Source organism: Natator depressus, chromosome 3 (genome assembly GCF_965152275.1).
Source record: "Natator depressus isolate rNatDep1 chromosome 3, rNatDep2.hap1, whole genome shotgun sequence".
In the NCBI taxonomy this organism is placed as follows: Eukaryota; Metazoa; Chordata; order Testudines; family Cheloniidae; genus Natator; species Natator depressus.
In genome coordinates, this window is record NC_134236.1 from 171,772,851 (window position 1) to 171,794,753 (window position 21,903).

Sequence of the window (21,903 nt, forward strand, 5' to 3'; positions counted from 1 at the left end):
ATTGTCAACAGTGTGTCCTTGTTGCCAAGAAGGCCAATGGCATTTTGGGCTGTATAAATAGGGGCGTTGCCAGCAGATCGAGGGACGTGATCGTTCCCCTCTATTCGACATTGGTGAGGCCTCATCTGGAGTACTGTGTCCAGTTTTGGGCCCCACACTACAAGAATGATGTGAAAAAATTGGAAAGCATCCAGCGGAGGGCATCAAAAATAATTAGGGGGCTGGAACACGTGACTTATGAGGAGAGGCTGAGGGAACTGGGATTGTTTAGTCTGCAGAAGAGAAGAATGAGGGGGGATTTGATAGCTGCTTTCACCTACCTGAAAGGGGGTTCCAAAGAGGATGGATCTAGACTGTTCTCAGTGGTAGCAGATGACAGAACAAGGAGTAATGGTCTCAAGTTGCAGTGGGGGAGGTTTAGGTTGGATATTAAGAAAAACTTTTTCACTAGGAGGGTGGTGAAGCACTGGAATGCATTACCTAGGGAGGTGGTGGCATCTCCTTCCTTTTGAAGTTTTTAAGGTCAGGCTTGACAAAGCCCTGGCTAGGATGATTTAGTTGGGTATTGGTCCTGCTTTGAGCAGGGGGTTGGACTAGATGACCTCCTGAGGTACCTTCCAATCCTGATATTCTTTGATTATATGATTGGCTGAACAAGAAGTAGGACTGAGTGGACTTGCAGGCTCTAAAATTTTACATTGTTTTATTTTTGAATGCAGTTTTTTTGTACATAATTCTACATTTGTAAGTTCAACTTTCATGACAAAGATTGCACTACAGTACTTTTGAGATTAACTAAAAAATACTATTTATTTTGGTTTTTTACAGTTCAAATACTTGTAATAAAAATAAATATAAAGTGAGCACTGTACTTGTGAGCTATAGCTCACGAAAGCTTATGCTCAAATAAATTGGTTAGTCTCTAAGGTGCCACAAGTACTCCTTTTCTTTTTGCGAATACAGACTAACACGGCTGTTACTCTGAAACCTTTGTAATCTGTGTTGTAATTGAAATCCGTATATTTGAAAATGTAGGAAACATCCAAAAATATTTAAATAACTGGTATTCTATTATTTTTAACAGTGTGATTAATCACAATTAATCTTTTTAATCACTTGACAGTCCTAATTTTAAGTGATTATAAGGGATAGCAAACAGATCAAAGCAGATTACCTAGCAAATAATCAAAAACGTGATCTGAGCTTAATATACGAAAGATATTGGATATGAGTAGCAAATTCTTATCCTAATTGTTGATTTAAACAGTTTGCAGAGATTCTTGAGGGCAAGCTGCACTTGCTTGCAGCTGAAAACCCCAGGTATTCCTTTCACAGGCTAGAAATCCCTCTCTCCTGCGTTCAGCCCTTCTCCCACAGTCCAATCCTTGTTCCTCAGGTGTTTCCAAGTGTCTCCTTTGGGCAGGGAGTCAGTGAAGAACAATGATGATGTCACTCCCCATCCTTAAACAGCTTTTGCATATGGCGGGAACCCTTTGTCTGCCCTCTTGATTCCCACACCCAGTCAGTGGAAAAAAACTGGTATTCAAAGATGGAGTCCAGATCCAGGTGACTTGGTCACATGCCCCTCTAGGGACACAGAAGCCATGACTTGGAGGCTGTTTGTAGCATTCCCAGGAAGGCTCCCCAGTGGGAGATTAGCATCTTCTAAGACCTATTGTTCTCCCAAAAAGCCATTCCCAGCCAGCCATCTACGCTGATTGCATTCTGCCTAGTGGGCATTCCCCAGGTGTAAACACCTTTGCAATAGATGCATAGACAATATTCCTAACTTCAGATGCCAAAATGATACATGCATACAAATAGGATAATCATATTCAGTGAATCATAACCTTTTCAATTATATCTTGCATGACCTATCTTTCATAGAATACATCATAGCTATGCCATAATCATATCATAATAATATCACTATGAAGAATATGAGGCATAATGCCACACTGTCTCCTTGCAAGTGAAGGATATTGTAGCCAGATAGAGGATGTATGTTTCTTTTCTGTACAAAATATTACTTCTATAGCTTTCTGAATAGACTTTAAAAGGTTTTGTTTTGCTGTGTATTTTTTCTTTCATTTTTATAATTTTCATGGATGATAGTGGATTTTTCCACAAACCAGAGAAGAAGTAATTGAGTTGGTGTGGGCACAGTTCTCCTAAAGATTTTCATGTCTTCTCAGATGCCCTAATAATCTGGTAGCTCATCTCTCATACAGGAACCAGCAGATTATCTAAGAAACAGGCAAGACAGAGCAGTCAGGCCCAGCTGTAGCCTTGTAGAAATGACCAATGAAATGGGGGAATTCAGAAGATTGGATATTATGACAAATGCACTGTTTTCCCATGGGAGCATAACCTCCTGAAGGCAACTGTCACAATTTCAGGTCCCCAACTACAGTCGGTACTTTCAATTGGAAAAGGCTGGGAGCCAGTGGTTTGGAAGAACTGCAAGAAAACACAATGAGAAGAAATCCAAATTTTAGGTTGAGAACTTGGAACTTTGAAAAAGAATGTTCCAAAGACAGAACTATATTCTTCCATAGATTTCTGTGTTTCTAAAGCCAATTCTCAGACTTGCGAACAATAATACCACAGTGATTTCAAAGGAGTCCACGTGTCTTAAATTCATTTTAAATAACACTGTAAACATTTGATATGAAACACTTAAAGCTTTAAGCTGGCTTTATATTGTTGCATGCACTTATCATTTCTTTATGGTAAGTCTTTTAATTCTTCTGGATGAGGGCATTGACTTCCTGTAGCCTGACCCAAAATGTTTCTGATTTATGTAATGCATTCTGCAGGATTACTTTTATTGCAAACTTCACTTTACAGGGAAATTTAAACTTTTCACCTTTTTAGAGAATACTCAACTTCATGTGCATAATCTTCATTCACCCCAATTCTTCATTCTGTACTTACTCATGGGATGCCAAAAAAAACCTGTCATCATATTGTCTGGAAAGATGACAGAGTCTTTTGGAGTCTTCCTCTAGACACATGCTGCTGCTTTTATCTACTCTGGGAGATGCAATCGCTTTCCTTCTGTTGCTACTGCTGCAAAAGCCCAAACAACTTAGATTAATTAAAACGTTCCTTGGTAGCTCAGAAGAGCAGTCCCACCCAAAAAGTAGAATTCTCTCTGCAGAAAGTCATAAATCCTGCAATATGCTTTGTTGATCCTGATCAATGAAATGAGGATGATGCTAAGAAGATTCAGGTGTGTAACAAGACTCTGGCGACTGTTTTCACCGGCGGTTACTATAAAAAAGACTCACTACATATTTTGAATCTAATAATATTTCTTTTCATGCTACAGGATTCCAAATCACTTTTAGCAATCCCTTCACCCACCAGCTTCTTAACTATGAGCAACAACAGTTCAGGTTCACTGCAGGCTGTGAAAATCCCCCATGGTAGTGATGGTTTAGTTATTACTGCTAATTATGTGTATGTTTTTTTTAACTAAGATCTTTTACATTTTTCCCCATCTACTGGCAGGAACTTCTCCACTTTGACATGGAACAGAGCCAGAGTGTCCCTGGGACATCTGGGATGTTAATGACAACTAACAAACCAAGAAAATCACTCTGTACCTGATGGACTTTGCATCATTATCTTGGCTTATGGGTAGAGAGAGAAAGTAGCAATGCCAATTTTCCAAACCACAATAGAATTTAACCACCAATCCTGACCCTAATTCTCTCTCCCTTTTCCAGAACGTTCATGCTGTATTTCAGACTGAGATGTCCTCTTTCCTTCCTCCCAATCAAGAGTTGCCTCAGCTCCTGGAGGAACAAATATTGAGGTGTACAGCTGAGAATAAGGACTATACTAAGCTGTTTCCTGCTGCAATTGACTAGGACCCCAAGTACAGCCAGGTGGGGAGGTGACATAAGCAGTTGACAAAGCAAGAAAAGGACAAACCTCCAAACAATCTATCTCCAGTTTTTGATGACAGTCTAATCTCTCTCTCTCTCTCTCTCTCTTTCCCTCCATATCATTGCCTATTGAGGAGTAAGACTCATATGGGGTATGAGTGGGGAAGAAATAGTCCTTTCATTGCTCCCACTTTTTCTGTTGGAAGCTTGCACTCTGTATGCCAAGCACAGGACAAAGTAAATAGTATCTCTAATTGGCGAAGTATTGAGAGACTGGACACTTTCTTGTTCGAGTCTTTCTTGCTTCATGGAGAAACAGTAAAAGTTGCATGTATCTGCTTCATCCTGACTCATCGGATATATAATCATATGTGAAAATATGTATACAGGAAAGGTTTTTTCACAATATGATTGAATTTCTTATTTAGAAATGTACTAGTGTATTCTATCTGTGGTGCAATCTTTCTGTCTTTTTTGTTTGCAGAAATCTCTCTCATATCAGACTCTGTTTTGTTTTTCAGTAGGGATTTCAGACATTCTCCTGAGACGGCATAATCTCATGTAGAATGTATATCAGGAGCAACCATGTAAAATTATTATTAATTTGAAGCTTAATTTGCTAGTGTGTGTATTGCTGTTTATATGAGTATTTTATTGTCTTTGTACATAGTGTTGTTCTACTTTAGTTATTACAAACATCTTTTTTTTTTTACCTGTCAACTGGGCACATTTGATATGTAAATTATTACAACTCAATAAACAAGGAATCTCACAATACTATTTTTGTCATCAATTTCACAGTAGAACAAGACTGTAAACCTGCCTGTGATTAACTTTAACTTCTGCACCAATCTTCCTCAAAAGTGTGAAACAGAACTTGTATGTCACGTGTTCCTTGGCTGGTTTCTTTAAAACATGTTTTTGGATATGCTCCTTCCATCCTCCTCACGGCTAAAATGTTTGGGGGTATGTTTCTTTTTGTTATATGTGCACATCTCCCATTGATGTGAATAGAGATGTGTGTGCATGGAGAGCAGAAAACAGATCTCTTGGAATGAGGATATCATTGTGTAACTTAAGTAATGAAACTGCTTCACTGTTTAAAAGAACAAATTACATTTGAAGCTATATATGCCCTTGGTCTAGGCAAAATGAAGCCCTTAAATCAGTGGTTCTCAACCAGGGGAATGTGTATCCCTGGGGGAATACAGAGGTCTTCCAGTGGGTACATCAATTCATCTAGATGTTTGCCTGGTTTTACAACAGGCTACATAGCACAGTCAGTACAAACTAAAATTTCATACAGACAATGACTTCTTTATATTGCTCTATACACTGAAATGTAAGTACAATATTTATATTCTAGTTGATTTATTTTATAATTATATGGTAAAAATGAGAAAGTCAGCACTTTTATATTTTCATGTCGGATTTTGTAAACAAGTAGTTTTTAAGTAAGGTGTAACTTGAGGATATGCAAGACAAATCAGACTCCTGAAAGGTGTATAGTAGTCTGGAAAGGATGAGAGCCACTGCCTTAAATTATGCTGTTTAAGTTTTCCATACCGTTTTTTACTCTTCCTATTGCTTCAGTGAGGGACAAATGCCATAGGTTACTCCAGGTCTGCATCTGCAACGTCTTGATTTACAAGCAGTTCCCTCTGTAATGGTTGCCCTTGGTGATCAAGTTCAACAAAATTAGTACCTACTTACCAATGTGCTAAGCGCATTATTTTCCCTGTCCACTTTGCCTCACGTTCCAACCGCTGACAAAAATGTTTTCAGTGTTGTTTTCACATTTTACTCAGCACATTCTGGAAAACCTGTCGAGCATATCAAGAGTAGGTGTAAAACTTCCAATACTTTTCCAATCAAATATCTGAGTTAAAGTTGTTGACGAGGTGGACTTCCTAGACTACTTCACATTATGGTAGGCCAGGGGCGGGCAAACTTTTTGGCCTGAGGGCCGCCTCGGGTTTCAGAAATTGTATGGAGGGCCACTTAGGGGAGGGGGGCGTGGCCCGGCCCCCACCTCCTATCTGCCCCTCCCCCTGGGACTCCTGCCCCATCCAACCCCCCCTGTTCCCTGACGGGCCCCCCCGGGACCCCTGCCCTATCCACACACCCCCATTTCCTGTCCCTTGATCGCCACCGGACCTCCGCCCCTAACTGCCCTCCGCCGCCCGATCCAACCCCTCCTCTCATTCCTGACTGCCCCCACAGGACCCCAGCCCTATCCAACCACCCCTTTTCCCTGTCCCTGGACTGCCCCCGGAACCCCTGCCCCTGACTGTCCCCTGCCACCCCATTCAACCCCCTGTTCCCGCCCCGACCCCTATCCATACCCCCACCCTCTGACCACCACCCCGAACTCCCCTGCCCTCTGTCCAACCCCCCCTACTCTGTGCCCCCTTACTGCGCTGCCTGGAGCACCAGTGGCTGGTGGTGCTACAGCCATGCCGCTCGGCTGGAGCCAGGCCACACCGCTGCCGCCACCATGCAGCACAGAGCACCAGGTCAGGCCGGCCCAGGCAGCTCACAGCCCTGCCACCCAGAGCATTGCGCCAGCAGCAAGGTGAGGCTGTGGGGGAGGGGGCTAGCCTCCCCGGCCAGGAGCTCAGGGGCCGGGCAGGAGGGTCCCGCAGGCAGGATGTGGCCCGCGGGCGGTAGTTTGCCCACTTCTGTGGTAGGCTCTATACAAACACAAACAAACAAACAAACAAACTGTCCCTGCCCCAGAGATCTTATAGTCTAAAAAGTTTTAAAATTTGCTACTATATGAGCTGGAACTTGGCATAATAACAGGATATTTTAGTACCTTTCCAGTGTCCCAATTTGAAAGGGATAGCTTAAATATTAGTAGAGAAAAGGAAAATACCCTGAAGCTTTGAGTGCAGCAATTAGCCTATACTCACTCATTTTCATTGCCATAAGGGAGGACCCCTGATATCACAGTTCAGTGCCCAAATTATCTACTCAAGAGACAAAGTTCAACTATGCAACCTTGAGTCACCCCAGTGTGTCACCTCTGACATCTTTTCTAGAGCCAAGCTGCCTTGTGGAAAATCTTGGCAGCATTCTATAGTTGTTCTATTATATCTCATATTTTTCTATATTTGTCTTGAGACATTTTGCTCACTACATCAGGGTTGCATGAAAACATGATCTTTTCCCCACAGAGTTAATTTACTCTGTTTGCTGATTCCCACTCACCACCTCCATTCCTCCAACCCTGATGTTAGGAGTAGCATTACTACTTCAGGTGGAAAATAACCAGCAAGAACCAAGATCCTGTTTTCCTATTTCATCCCTAGTAATAAAGACAAAAAGATATAAAGGTAAAATGCTTTTCCAAATTTCCCCATTAGACATTAGCTTCTCTTATTTTTAGAATTCTAGAGTTGAAAAATTAACTTTAGCTGATAACAAAGATTTTTGTAAACACTTGTAATGTTCATAAATTCAGACTAGTTGAAGTAAGGATGTAGGTTGTTTCCATTGAAATGTGCAGCCAGCTTTTTCCTGAGTCTAATCATTAATAACTATCAGTTATTTACATACTCACAGATTTTACAGGGGTATTTTGATTACCTGGAGAATCTTGTCTTCTCTGATTTTTGTGTGAAAAGAATATTACCAATACAGAGTATATTCTCAGGAGATTCAATTAAGCGGTACATTTGTTTCCAGGTTTGACTAGGCATTAGAAGCATGAGGACAAGGGGCTAGATCTTGCAAGCCCTTAGCCATGTGAGTTGCCCTTAAGTAAATAAGGATCATTCCCTAGCATTGTTCTAGTGTATTACTTTAATTTTAGAGTATAATGGTGGTTGCTGTCTCTTTTTGTTTTAGCCAATCTGTTTTTCAGATATTTATTTTATCTTTTGGAATGGGAGCTATTCCCATGCATTCTGACATTCTCTATTAATAATGTTAATACACCTGCCAAGTGAGAAAGATACTTAACTATGTGCTTTTCTGTGGCTTTCATTAGAGAACTATGTCTTTGGACCTCTGAGATATTCCCTGCTTTCTGAATTAAACACCGACAGACAGGACTTGAATTGCAATACTGAGTTAGTGGTATGGTGCATTAGGTACTAGAGAATAGTGCTGTGGTTCGTTGAGCCATCATGCCATCCATTTACAGGCAAAAATACTGATACTACAGGACGGAGTTAGGAAATTGGCAGATTGGCAGGTCTCATTTTCAATTAGAAACTTGAACATTTTATTTTTGTAATGCACGTCTGTGACATGGAATGCAAATATGTGAAGTGCAAATATTATTTTATGCTGCAAATGTGACTCTTGCAGATTGATCACTGGAGGTTGAAAGACAGAGAGCCATGGTGGATGATGGGGTTTCTAAATGTAATGTGGTGATGACATGTTACAGCACAAATGTGGTTTAAACTTTAATATTATTATTACTTCTATTACTGAGAGCATGAATCTTAATAAAAATAAATATTATGCTACAATACTCTGCTCTGCTTTATAACTGGTGAAATAAATCCTTTCTCAAACCAATATGCAGTAATAAACACTACAACCAATTTATTTTCCATAACAAATTGCTGATAACCAGAACCTCATTCCTGGAATAGCTGCTTTCAATTGGTATTACTGTCAGGAAATAAAGTTCCAGGACATGTAACCTCAGTTGTTAGACAATAGCCTTAGTACCATATTACTCGTGGATTATGTTTTCTGGATTCCAGTTCTGGAGTTCCTGCTTGCAGTACTTTCTTGGGTGATTAGGTTGTCAGCTGAGCTAGATTATTTCTTCGACAGTGCATTTCCTGTTAATTATCTCTTAACTATTTCATTACTTGCTAAAAGTCACACTACCTTCAAAAACAAAATCAGGTGTGTAATGGCGGAGTACCTAGTCCCGTCTGGTGTTGAATTAATTGAATCAAATGTTCCATGGGAAATGCTGTGATATCACATTTTGTTTGTGTATGTGCTTATGCATTTTGGATTTTTGCTAGTCCAGTTTGTTACAGGTGTCATAATATTTATGGGATTTAGATTGTGCCCCTTATAAAGTCAAATTTATTCCTGTTAATATGGGTGTCAGGTTGGTGTAATATTTTAAAAGTAACACTGAAGAGCACTCACTGTTCTGCTCTACAGACTCATAAGATGTATTTACTTTTCCAGGAATTGAAATATTCATACAGCTCCTATAGTTAGAGAGTATGGGCTTGTCTACACTTAGTGCTGCAGCACCACAGTTGCACTGGTGCAGCTATGCGCTGTAGGATTTAGCGAAGATGCTACTCACACCGACAGAAGAGCTTCTCCCATTGGCAAAGGTACGCCACCTCCGCGAGAGGCGATAGCTATGTTGACGGGAGAACCCCTACTATCAACATAGTGCTGTCTACACTGGAGTTTAGGTCAGTATAACTATGTTGCTTAGGGGTGTGGAAAAGCTACATCCCTGACCGCCGTATTAATATCAACATAAATTCCTAATGTAGACCAAGCCTAAGAAAGAACAGTAAATGAAATAGTTTTACATTCTCTTTGGCTTCATTTCTTAGGAAGTCTTTTATATAATCAGTGGAAAGGTCCGGTGTAGAATCACACTCTGGGGCTAGTTACTAAGATGGAATATCTCTGCTCCAGGAAATGCCAGACTTGTTTTTTGCATTCTGATATTAATGGAGCATTTGGTTCACTCAGATTTTATGTGGATGTTAATCAGATCACCAGCTTTTGTGGTGGGTTTAAAGTATCATTTTCTAAAAATCGCCCAGGTAAATGTTTTTGAAGAAAATGATATGTATGTGGGGTTTTTTTTTCTTGTGTCCATGTTCCAGTGATCAGAATGACATTAATTTAGGAAAGGCCCAGCAAATTACTAAGGAGATACACATTTGGGCCCAGTTGTTTTGAGAATTGTGAAGAAAATGTGGATAATTTGCTTGGAGGCAGTACATTTATGGAAATTATGTAAGATTTGAAATGATTCTTTAGCTAACCCCAGAAGTATTTCTCCTATTTAGCATTGGATTGTTTTACATCTATGATTATGTAGCCCTTGTTTCGTATGTACATAGGGCCAGATATTTGATTTATCACTCTATTTTCAAAACCAGTTTATTCTAAAGGAGCAGGACTTAAGTGTACAGCTTCTTTGTCAGCTCTGTGGGGTCAAAGCTATGCATCTCTAAGAAGAATTAGAATACGTCAGGAAACTGAGCAGCTCCCATTTATGCCTTAAGTATTCCAAGATAATAAAACAACTTTATTTATAAATTGTTGGCAGTACTGAAGTTACATCTGCAGCAAGTTATTTTGCTTGTCTGCTGGGAATGAAGTGTGCAGTTCTGGTATCAGGGGATCAGTTTATGTGCATGCACAGTTAGTTGTAAATCACAGACCGAATGGGGACAGAGATTCATCTCCCAGTTTCTTTTTGTGCTTTAAGAGATTGGGGCTTTTTAGTGTCAGTTGCTGCCATTCTTGCAATGCCCATTCTTGAAGTCTGCTGAAGTTAGTTTTCAAACAAGGTTGAGACTATTTTAAAATTTTCCCAAATCGCAGCATTTCCAAAGTTTTCAAACCTACTCAACCCCGTCAAATGTTCTTTCAGAATCAGGAAATAAACTTGAAACACTTGCTTTTAAGACAAGGCTAAGCTGTAGGAAATGCACATCTTATCTGCAGAAATAAGGACCACAGATGAACCCAGCCAATTTCTATGAATGATTTTTATTAGCAGTTATCCAGTCTGGTGGTAAGAATCCTTGACAGCATTTTTTTACTTTTATTTTTTAAAGAGAAAACGCATGAAAAGAGTCACATTCCTCTTCAGGTTTGCTCTGGTTGTGAATTGAGGCCATAGTTGCTCTTTACATAAAATTTGGCAAAACCCCTTGCTTGTGGGCCTGTCTAAGCATTCTGGTTAAAAGTGAAGTAACATCTTTCACTAACACTTTATAAACATTAATAGAGAAGTCGCCAGACCTGGGAAGTGTATTAGGCTCTTGCTCTGCCTTGAGAACCACATGGGTGGACAACTGCACCTGTGCAAAGTCCAGTTGCCGTTCAAGGGCTCAGCGTAGGCTAAGAGGCTCACTGGTGAAGTTCTCAGTACAGAATTAAGACCTTGCCATTTAAATTCTCAAAAACTCCCAAACTTCTGTTAATGAAACTGGAAGTTCGAACCTATTTTATTAACCTCCAAAGATTTGGTGAGATTTATAGCTTTCAGATAAACTCTGTTCTTCTCAAGTTCCCCTGATTTGGAGGTTAAAGATTTGTATGGATCACATGTAAGATGTCAGTCTTTTTGAATGCTGCCATTTAAGTGAGGGCTCTTTGTCGTAATTGTGTAGTTTAATTGTCAGCCTTACTTCCTCTGGTGAAATTCTTGCTTTTAGCTAAACTGATGAGAGATTAAGTGAGTTCATGCATTAACTTCAAAGTCCTGCCAAAGAGGATGTGGGGAACATCTACGTCTCCCCTAATTCTAAAATCTCAGTTCTGTTTTGCAAAATTTTTTTTTTAATAAACAGCCTTTGCAGTATCCCAGAATCTGTTAGATACTTCTACACCATCCCTATTTGTTGAATAGTTCCGTCCTTTGCTTTTTATTTGACCTATGTACTGTAACTCTGGTTATGTTTCGGTATCTCTGGCAATCAAAACACAAGGAAACAAACAAGTGGAGAACATATGAGAAATAAGCTGACACAGCTTAAAACAGGCACATAGTACATGGTACAAAGCATGGGAAATGTTACTAGGAATATTTAGTGTCTGTACAAAAATAACTATACAGATCTTTTTTCACTTTCAGTCAATTTTATTAATTGGGTTATTATATATTAAATTCCTGTGTTGAACAGCAATTGACCACTGCAGTATTGTCAACCTCAAAAGATCAAAAATCATGAAATTGGCCAAGAAATAATGAATTTTAAAAAATCAAAACATAATTTTTAGTCTGTTTTGACTTCTCAACTCCCCTTTATTCCTCTGCCAATGAATGTGTGATAATTTTAGGTTGAAAGTTAACCTTTAATCCATGCACAAATACACACCTCTCCTTGGCTGCTCAGCTGGAGATGTCACTTATCCTCTCTTGACCTCTACGATAGAGGAACTGCAATCCATTGTCTTGACCCAGCACCACCAACTCCCCACGCTCCTGTTTCATACTTCATATGGCCCTGGGGCTTCTCTGCCTGCGTCCCAGCAGCACCACTTTCCTGGTACTCCCATCCCCTGTCTCGAGCTCCCCCATGACCCTCTCTCTGCTTTAGGGCTATACATGGTTAGGCAGGTTAGGTCTGTGTTCTTAGCCCATTAATAAGAGGTTGGGGCCTGATCTTTTGCAAAGGGTCATGTGATTACCTGATGAACATCTGATTGCTGTGAAGGCTGGAGGCAGCTCAGTTGGCGTAGAGAGCTGCCAGAAGCAGAGAGGCTCTGGCAGGAAGTCCGTGGGTCAAGTAGGGAGAGCTATAGGAAGTAGGTGCTCCTGTGGCAGGGCCTGGAGCAGGTGACTCTCAGGCAAGTGGCTGGTAGAGTGAGAACCTGTGAGGAACTGATAGGCCCCTGCCGAGGACTCTGGGTTGTGGGGAAGGACAATCCATATGCTGAGTTTGTGTTATTTGGAAGAAATAAAGCTGATGACCTGAGAAAAAGAGCCTGAACCAGATTCAAGGCATGGCTAGGGTGGCCACTCACACATTCCCGGAATATCAGACATTCTGGTACTTCCGAGAATGGAATGGGCCCCCTCACATTGGTGAGCATTTGCCCCTGCCAGCATGTCTTCACATGCACAATGCATAGGAAGTCATGCCATGTGCAGGATGTCAGTTTGAAGAGTGCGTCACTTCCCCTCCACTGGCATGACCTCACGCGTACCATCTGTGCGAGGTCATCCTGGCGGGGGGCAGAGTGGCATGCTCTTCAAAAAAGGCATTGCCAGTCCAATACCGGACAAAACAGTGTCTAGTTTTGTCTGAATACTGGAGGGGAATGAAGCACCCAAAAAGAGGACTGCCTGGTTTAAAACTGGATGAATGGCCTGCCTCAGTGTGGCATTGATTATTCTCTGGGCTGGAGAGACAGGCCAGCTGTGTACATGTGTATTCTCTGTTGCAGGTGTTCTACATACTACAAATATCAGTCCTTCCTAATTTAAACATGCCTCCTCTCAGACGCTCAGTTGTTTGTCAGATTGAGTGGATGGTTATGATTTATCTCAGACAATAGTTAGAAGAGTATTGAAATCCCCAGTTATGCATGTAAAACCTTACAGACAACTGCACATGTCTAAATAAAAGGCAGATACATTCCTGTCACTATAATATCTGAGTGAAGTGAGTGTTATTTAATAAAATGCATTATAATGCATCTTTAGATGTTAACTGTGTATGAACTAGCAGAAAGACAAGGAAGTGAGGTACAGTAATATCTTGCATTGGACCAAGTTTTGTTGGTGAGAGAGGCAAGCTTTTGAGCTACACAGTGCTCTTCCTCAAGTACTTTTCCAAGATATTACCTCAGCCACCTTGTCCTTCCTGAGACCAACATGACTACAACACTGCATATGAACTAACAGTTTTGCTGAGTTAATTATCCACTCACCTCTCTTTCCATTTCTAAGAGAGAAGAGAAAATCTCTTTAACCTGTGCTTGTTGTTAAGCTTCAGGCGTTCTGTTTAAATTAAGTGAATTTCATTAAATACAGTTGTAGCACCAGATTTAGGGTTTTTTTAAGATGGTTGAACTTTCTAATTGGAGAGAAATTGCATTCACTTGTTCCATGACCTTGTAAAAATAAACTCTGGCACAAAAGCAGTTCAAACAGATATCTGTTGGAACCTCTCAGTCATACCTAGTTGCACCTGGGAAGCCAAAACAATAAATCTAAACCATGAAATAATAGAGAATAATCATAATCAGTAAATACAATTTGAGCAGACAGCTGTGTTCTCACCTCTATATTGTGTCACTATCTTGGTGGATGACAGGGTAGAATATATTTAGGTATCAGGAGACAAATAATAGACTTATGGAGTCTTCCATCTTTAAATTACCAGTTTGAGTCGAGCCTGGATGAGTCATGACTAAAAACTTTTTTTCTATATCGGATTGTTTTGGGGAGACTATATGAAATGAATTGGTGGTTTTCCAGTCCAATGTATATCAGGTAAGTGTCCACATCACAAAACCACCATCTTCTGGAGGTAATTGACAGCCTTGTTGCCAAATCAGCAAAGAAGCCAAGGGTAACCTTATCCTAAATGACTTAGGAGCCTAAGTCCCATTTTCATGTCACTTAGGAGCCCATGTTCAAAAGTGATTTAGGTTCCTAAGTCCCTTTTGAAAATTGGACATAAGTTACTCAGACGCTTTTTTGAAAATTGTACCAGAAGGCTTTTAAATAGTGTGACAAAGTTCCTGCTCTACCTTGGTGTGTCTTGCGCTCATCGGTGGATTTGCTCACTTGGAGCTTCACGGCAGCCCTCAGCTTGGCCGTTTTTCTGAACCCACAGTCCAGGTCGACGACTCCTGTGTCTGACCAGGAGTTGGGAGCCCGCCCTCTACTCTGGGTTCCAGCCCAGGGCCCTGTGGAATGCAGCTGTCTAGAGTGCCTCCCGGAACAGCTGTGTGACCGCTACAACTCCCTGGGCTACTTCCCCATGGCCTCCTCCCAACACCTTCTTTATCCTCACTATAGGACCTTCCTCCTGGTGTCTGATAATGCTCGTACACCTCAGTCCTCCAACAGTCCGCGTTCTCACTCTCAGCTCGTAGTGCCTCTTGCTCCCAGCTCCTCACATACACACCACAAACTGAAGTGAGCTCCCTTTTAAAACCCAGGTGCCCTGATTAGCCTTCCTTAATTGATTCTAGCAGCTTCTTGATTGCCTGCAGGTGTTCTAATCAGCCTGTCTTAATTGTCTCCAGAAGGTTCCTGATTGTTCTGGAACCTTCCCTGTTACCTTACTCAGGGAAAAGGGACCTACTGAGCCTGGGGCTAATATATCTGCCTTCTATTACTCTCCTATAGCCATCTGGCCCGACCCTGTCACAATAGGTGACTCTCAAACTCCTAGAGATGATTCATCCACATCATGGTTGAGGCATGTCTGCAGAATGCTGTGTTGAAGCTTGTACTGCTGCTGTCTGCTGTCTCCATTTCTGAGTCTGAGTCTAAATCAAACAATTTTATTCTCCTGGACTATCTAGCTCGTAGCTTTCTGAAATAAATAAATAAAATATAAAAAGAGTAAGAAGATAGAACCATATTGATTCATTAAGTATAACTGAAATTTGGAGACAAATAAGAGGGATTAGTAGGAAAAGGTTGGTAGCATGAAATGATAGATTATAAAGGCTTTTATTGAGTAAAACGTTGATTTTATTTCTTTTACATGGTGAAACAATGTACTAAAAAAACCATAGTACTAAAAATAAACAAGATATTGTGCTTTTTCTCTTCATACTGAAACTGAATCCTTGATAGCACAATTAGTTGAATTAATTTGCTGCAATTTGAGATATTGCATTAAGATTAACAGATACAAACAAAAACAAACCCGTACTAGCCTGGGGTGACATTTTTGATCAAATAGTACATTTGCAGAAAAATGCAGTTTTTGGGTAAATAAAGTGAAAATAAATTTGAAACCGTCAGATGGTTTGTTTCAACATTTTTAAACAAATCGTTTCAATTTTTCATTTTGAAACATTTTGTTTCAAAGTCTGTTTAAAACATATTTTTTAAAAGCTAAAAAACTCCCCAAAATGTAAGTAAACAGAACAAAACAAAAAAGCGGAAATTGTTTTGACCTGAAACTAATTTTTTCCCTCTTGTATTTTTCTTGTCAGAGGAACTGCTCCCCATTCAGTTTCTGTTTGAAACTAACTAATTTTTTTCTTTGGATTTTTTTGGGTTCTGTTCCATTGTAATCAGAACATCACAAACTTCTGTACAATTCTGAAACTCTGTGTGGGAGAGTTGGTCTACCCCATTGCACTGCCTGGTGCCTGGGTGTCCAGTCCTCAGCTTGCCCTCTGATTCTCCAAGGAACATCTTCCACTCCCATTTCAAATAACATTCATCCCCTTGGGGCCTGGTTTAATACAACAAAAAATGTTCCATTCCTGCTCAGCAGGTCTGCATATGTAAGCCATCCTTCTAGCCCTCCATGATTGGTCTTCTCTGTCTTGGGTTTTGGGGTTCCTGCCACAGCAAATTTGCTTTTCCCTGAATTCTACTGCAGGCCCTGCCTCCCACTACTCCTTACACCTCTGCCACTGTGTGTGAGCAGCCTCTTTTGTAGCAGGTGCTGCTTCTGGGCTGCCATCAAGTGTGCCCTAGTGGTCACAAACAGCTGCAGCCATGCCCAGAGAAGAAATTAACCCTTTCCCTGCCAGTCCAGGGATGGGTCAGTGCACCCCATTACACTGCCCTTACTAAAGTCAATAATAGTGAAACTTGACTTACAACTAGGCCATCTTATTAGGCTTTCCAAACTGTACCTTATTATCATGGGCCAGATCGTGACTTCCTTACTCCCCTGCACTGGCTCCCCATGTCATGGATAACGGTGTGGAGGAGAGGAAGAAGCATTGCAGAGCCACTGCTCCCCCTCCTGCACAGATAGGCAGAGAGCGGGCAGGCTGGGGGAGGTGAATGTGTGGGACCTTGATGCCACCTGGCCATCACAGCTGCACTGGGGGATGTATGCTACACCAGGTGAAGAGCTGACTCGTGGTACATCTCCCCCAGACCAAGTGGGAACAGTTACAATCCATTAGAAAGGCTGCTCCTTAAGCTGGGCAACAGCATACTGCCCCATATCATATTCAGGACTTGTGGCAAAGTCACAACTTAGTCCCCAGTGGTTTCTATGGGAAGGGGAGCAGACCCTTTATTTTTGTGCCAAATCCTTGTGAACGTTGTTACTTTTATTTTATTTTATTTTATGCTTACACTCACATCCTTGACAAATGAATACCTACCTTGTTCTAGGTATCCCTGGACAAGCCTTAAAGACCCCATCCACAAAACAAACCATCCATGTAAGCTCTCTCCAGTCATTTCCAGCCTTGGGATTCAAAAAGCAAACTACCATCAGAGAGCACAAACTTTGAAGCAGCAGTAAAAAAGCAAAATGCCATCCTGGATTTATCAGTGTTGCCAGTTCACTCATGGTTTTATTGTGCATCTCCTGATATTTGGTGTCTTTCTTTTACACCCTCGCTCCTGGAGTACACTGATTGCAAGGCAATCTCAGCTTTTTAAAGTGAAAAAAGAAAAGGAGTACTTGTGGCACCTTAGAGACTAACCAGTTTATTTGAGCATGAGCATAGCATCCGATGAAGTGAGCTGTGGCTCACGAAAGCTCATGCTCAAATAAACTGGTTAGTCTCTAAGGTGCCACAAGTACTCCTTTTCTTTTTTCTTTTTACGAATACAGACTAACACGGCTGTTACTCTGAAACCAGCTTTTTAAAGTGAGTTTCTAGCCCTCAGGGTGGTGGAGAAAATCTTGAAAATGTGACCTGAGGGCGCCCTATATAGGTGCAAAAACCAGAGGGTAAATAGAAAGAAACCCAAACATTTTTTTAAAATCTCATGCTTTTAAGCTAATCGCACGATCTTTGGGGCCTGACATGTGATTTTTTTAACGTTTGGAGTTAACAATACTAGAACGTGATTGGTACCTTTTTGTACAGTACGTTCCATTATTATTGTACTTTGCCAGTACATTTGGCATTTTACTTAATTCATAATGACAGTTTCAAAGGAACCAATTGGCCTGATATAAAGCATAACAAACTACTAGTGCAGTGCCAAAAGGTGACACTTTAAGTCAAGACCTCATGAAATACCATGCCATGGCAGAAACAGCTTTTTATTTATTGAAGCTGAGCTTCTCAAAGGGGCCGAAAGGAACTGGATACCCAAATCCCATTGAAATTCAATGGAATTTAGGCAGCTATCATCCTTCGACTCCTTTGAAAATGCAGCCAGCCTGGATTTTTTTTACCCTACTACAGCTTATATAGCCCGGTCTCCTAGGCCTTGCATAAAAAGCAGCTGTCAAAATGTGCTGTCGTCTCTACATTTCAAAGCAAAAACGAAAGTGAAGTGTCAGCTCATTATTCTGTTGAATTTATGAAAAATCTATCTACAGACTTCTTAATGTTTAGAGCTCTATTAATACTGTGCATGCTGCTGTATGAAACATGGCTTTAAGTAACCTTTGTTCTGTATTAGGATCTGTAAGTAGTTGTCTTTCTTTATAGCAAGCACAAAAGTTTAAACCACCTCATATTTAGGGATGCACTTTCCCCTCCCCCCATTTTATTTGTCATTTCCTAAAAATTATGGGCTTAGACAGTGCCCTAGCTTTATGCAGCTGTGCAGGGCAGTAATAAGGAGTAAACCCCCCCAACTCAAGCCACATAAGAGCTCCCTACAATCACAGTCACTGTTAAGGGAGTGTCAGGTATGCACCTGAGATGCTTCCCCTGGAAGAAACTGGCCAGGGAAGGGAGAAGGTAATGTCATGGTTCCACCGTCTGTACATGTCAACAAGCAGAACTGGAAGTAAGTTGGACTCTGAAAATTCGTGTCCCAAATTAATCCCTGTCTTCCCACACCCTCCCACTAGCATATCTAGGAACATCTCCAGTGCAACCCAAGGGGCAGCATGTCTTCTGCATTTCCCCTTAATTCAGGCCATTTCTGATGGATTCAGTGTAGCCCATTTGACATGAATTCTTAACAGAACCGTAAAGAATATGATTTTAAAAATCAACATTCCTTAGCAGTGTTTTGTTAGAAGGCGAACTCCTGAAAACTGTCTCCAGGATGAAAAGAAATGTACACAAACCTCAATCTTCATAGTCGTCATGCAGGGATGGTGACCACCCCCCTCACTCACACCATGTAGTCCTATCCAAAAGAGTGTGACTGCTCCTCAGTCAGAGTAATGTCAGCATAGGCAAGGTCCCAGTAATTATTATTGTTTGGACTGGCACAAGGATAATCATTACGTCCAGGTTAAATCACCATCAGCTGTCTCACAAATCTTATAAAGAACCTGTTTGATCCAGACTGACAAGATTTATTTTTCTTTTCTTGTGGAATCATGGGTCTGCCATTGTGAGATGTCACTCTGTTAAGAACTGTACAGGCTCCAGCTATTTGGTGGTGTTGCTCGGCATTCAACGAAAGGTTTCACTCAGAGGGGTCCACGAACTAGACAGTGGTGATGGTGTTCATTTTAGAGACCCCTAGCAACCTGTGCTTCCCAAATTCTAAATTGTATGCGAGTGTTCAATTGCAAACTGCATTGTGGCATAATACAACACAACTGTAATTTGGAGATTATGCTAATTTAAAACAAAGTAGGATGGGCCAGCTCGCATTAACTCTAATAGGAGCAGGATGGGGCACACAATAACACTGGGCCTGATTCTGATCCAATTTTACACCAGTGTAAATTTGTTGATTTCAGTTGAGTGGTTCCTGCTTTATACCGGCATAAATGAGACTAGCATCCAGCCCTTGAAATATGTGATTATAGTCTACTTGGTAAATTTAAAAGTTGGAATCCATTTCAAAACATTCAGGAAAAGGTTCGTCTTGTTTCCTAATTGTTTTTTGTTTGTGTTTTTTTTTAATCACAGGAACAATAGAATTGTGTTACATATTGTTGTATATTTATGGAGCATGGTTTCTCGTTATGATGTCACACAGCATGATCAACAAAATCAAACCGAAAAAAGAAAGTAAAATTCCCAACTTTTGCAAGGTGGAGGATGAATACTTTTCAATGATGAACAATTGCTTTATTTTTCACATAGAGAGTTGATGAAAGAGAAAAAAAAATGGAATATACTGCAAATCTGCCTTATATTGTTAATGGTAATATTCATGCCCAGTTCCTGAGAACTCTTCCAGTCTGTGTAGTTCTAATGTGCCTAGCACCATGGCAGTTGGGCAACAATAGCTGAGAGACCTTTCAGGAATCTTAGAGTTTATACAAATAACTTGTGGGGGTTTTGAAAGTGTAGAGATAATGTACTAATGTATTGTGTTGTTTTTCAGAAACCCCAAGTCATACAACAAGAACAATAATGGTAAGTCTCCAGGAGCTCTATTTTTTTTTTCCTTTTAAGTTTGGAAAGCTGAACTGAGAACCACAATGTTGTAGGCTGCTAGTGTATGATATCTCTGTTAATATAATATTGTGGTATTGTAGAAGAAAGATTTGACTTTGGGGTACCACTATCCACTGGCAACCTAGAAAAAAAAGAAAGATATTGACTGTTTTTCAAGACACTGAAAAAGAATAGTTGTGTGTGTATAAATATAGGGAATACACAATGATGTACAGTGAAGGTTCTATCACTCCTCGTTTGGAATGGTCACATTACTCATGAGTGGAGAAGGTCTGATTGTGTTATACCGATGATTCCAAACTATCTCCCCCTACATGCATCTTACATATGTCATGTATGTCACAGAGCAACTAGTTAAGAAAGCTTTATAGGGTTCAAAAATATATTTGAATTATTTCTTGTATCCCTCCGCCTGTGAAACCAGCTACCTGGGTTTTTTACCACGAGTTTAACTGTTCAGGACTCGGAGGGAGAGAAATATTACAACCAATAAATGCAACGACCTAAAATAATTTCTCTTTTCTCATAATCTCATATTTTTAGATCTATTATAGTGGATCCCACTGGGGAGCTAGGGATATTCTCTTCCCAAATGTATGAAACTTCCATTATGGGATTATGAGAGTGAAAAATTTAATTGAGGTTTTTAAAGCAAATCTTACTCTCAACCGGGAATGATTTATAACCCTCCTGGGCCTCAGGCTGGAGAAATGTCATTTTTGGCAGGAGGAAGTGGCTGTTTGAAGCAGCTCAAAGTGCGGAATGTTAGAATAAGTCCCCAGGGGATGGATTAATGGGCAGATAATGTGGCCACAGGTTACATTTGTTAATCATGTGGCTGTGCAATTCATCATACGCCTTTCCAATATATCACTTACCTCATATATAAGGGACATGTAAATTCCTACATGAAGAATCTACCTGGTTAACTTAGCATTAATGTCACTTCAGTGCATTTGCAATCAACATAATCACTAAAACTCCAATTCAAATGGATAACTGATTGCAGAGAGACACAAATCTCCAATTCATTTAGCAGCCTATAGGTAAGCCCTACTGCCTCGCCATACAGGATATGCTGTACTCCTTGTTTTTAAAGAATTTAAAAGGTCTATCACGCTTGTAATTGTGTGCGTGTCTATGCAGAGAGAAGAGTTTTAAAGATAAATGATTTTAGAAGTACGCCTTTAAAACGTGATTCTAGGATTAAGTCAACTAGAGATATCTCTCCCATAAAATTAGGGAGGGATGTTCAGAATTGCTCAGCATTGGTCCAGCTCTGCTTGCACTGAAGTCAGGAGCAAAGCTAGGCCAATGCTGAGTGTATTTGAACATCCTACCTTAGTCTTTTTCTTACTAACTGTTACTTGATATGGGCCCAGGCCTTGCATATGATTTCAGGATATCTCCATATTGGGAATGAGACTGGAGAAAAATCAAAGACCTTATTTTCTTAGTCTCTAATTGTTATAGTTATAGAAATGCTGTGTTTCAATAACATATCAGTGTCCTCTTTACCATATGAATTTTGGCCACATTTTGGAGTAAAGAAGCCTATTTAAATTCCTGTAAGAATATTTTACTGTACCTAACATTAATGTCTCATGCATATCTGCCGAGAATCAGAAATACACAGCAATTTTGACTGTTTACAAATCATTGTACAGATTACAACATCCAGATTAATGTGCCCCATTCAAAGCAATATGCAGTAGCTGTCCATTCTAGCAGTCTTTAAATAAATGAAAATAAGATTAACAACTGATATGCTATTAAAAGAATGTGAAAATGATCCAGCAACAAATCTACTCATTTTTGTAATTAA

General features: G+C 40.4%; 1 protein-coding gene across 2 annotated transcripts in view; it reads left to right on the top strand.

Moving 5' to 3' along the window:
- Positions 1-21,903, top strand: part of MTA3 (metastasis associated 1 family member 3) — a 259,662-nt gene that overhangs the window by 191,290 nt on the left and 46,469 nt on the right. Inside the window, exon 17 of one of the 2 annotated variants that reach the window (XM_074949344.1) lies at positions 20,005-20,036. In XM_074949344.1, the coding sequence (XP_074805445.1) occupies positions 20,005-20,036 (32 nt within the window). Of the gene's footprint in view, positions 1-3,734; positions 4,655-20,004; positions 20,037-21,903 lie in introns of those variants that run through there. The other variant, XM_074949346.1, reaches the window with a different exon arrangement.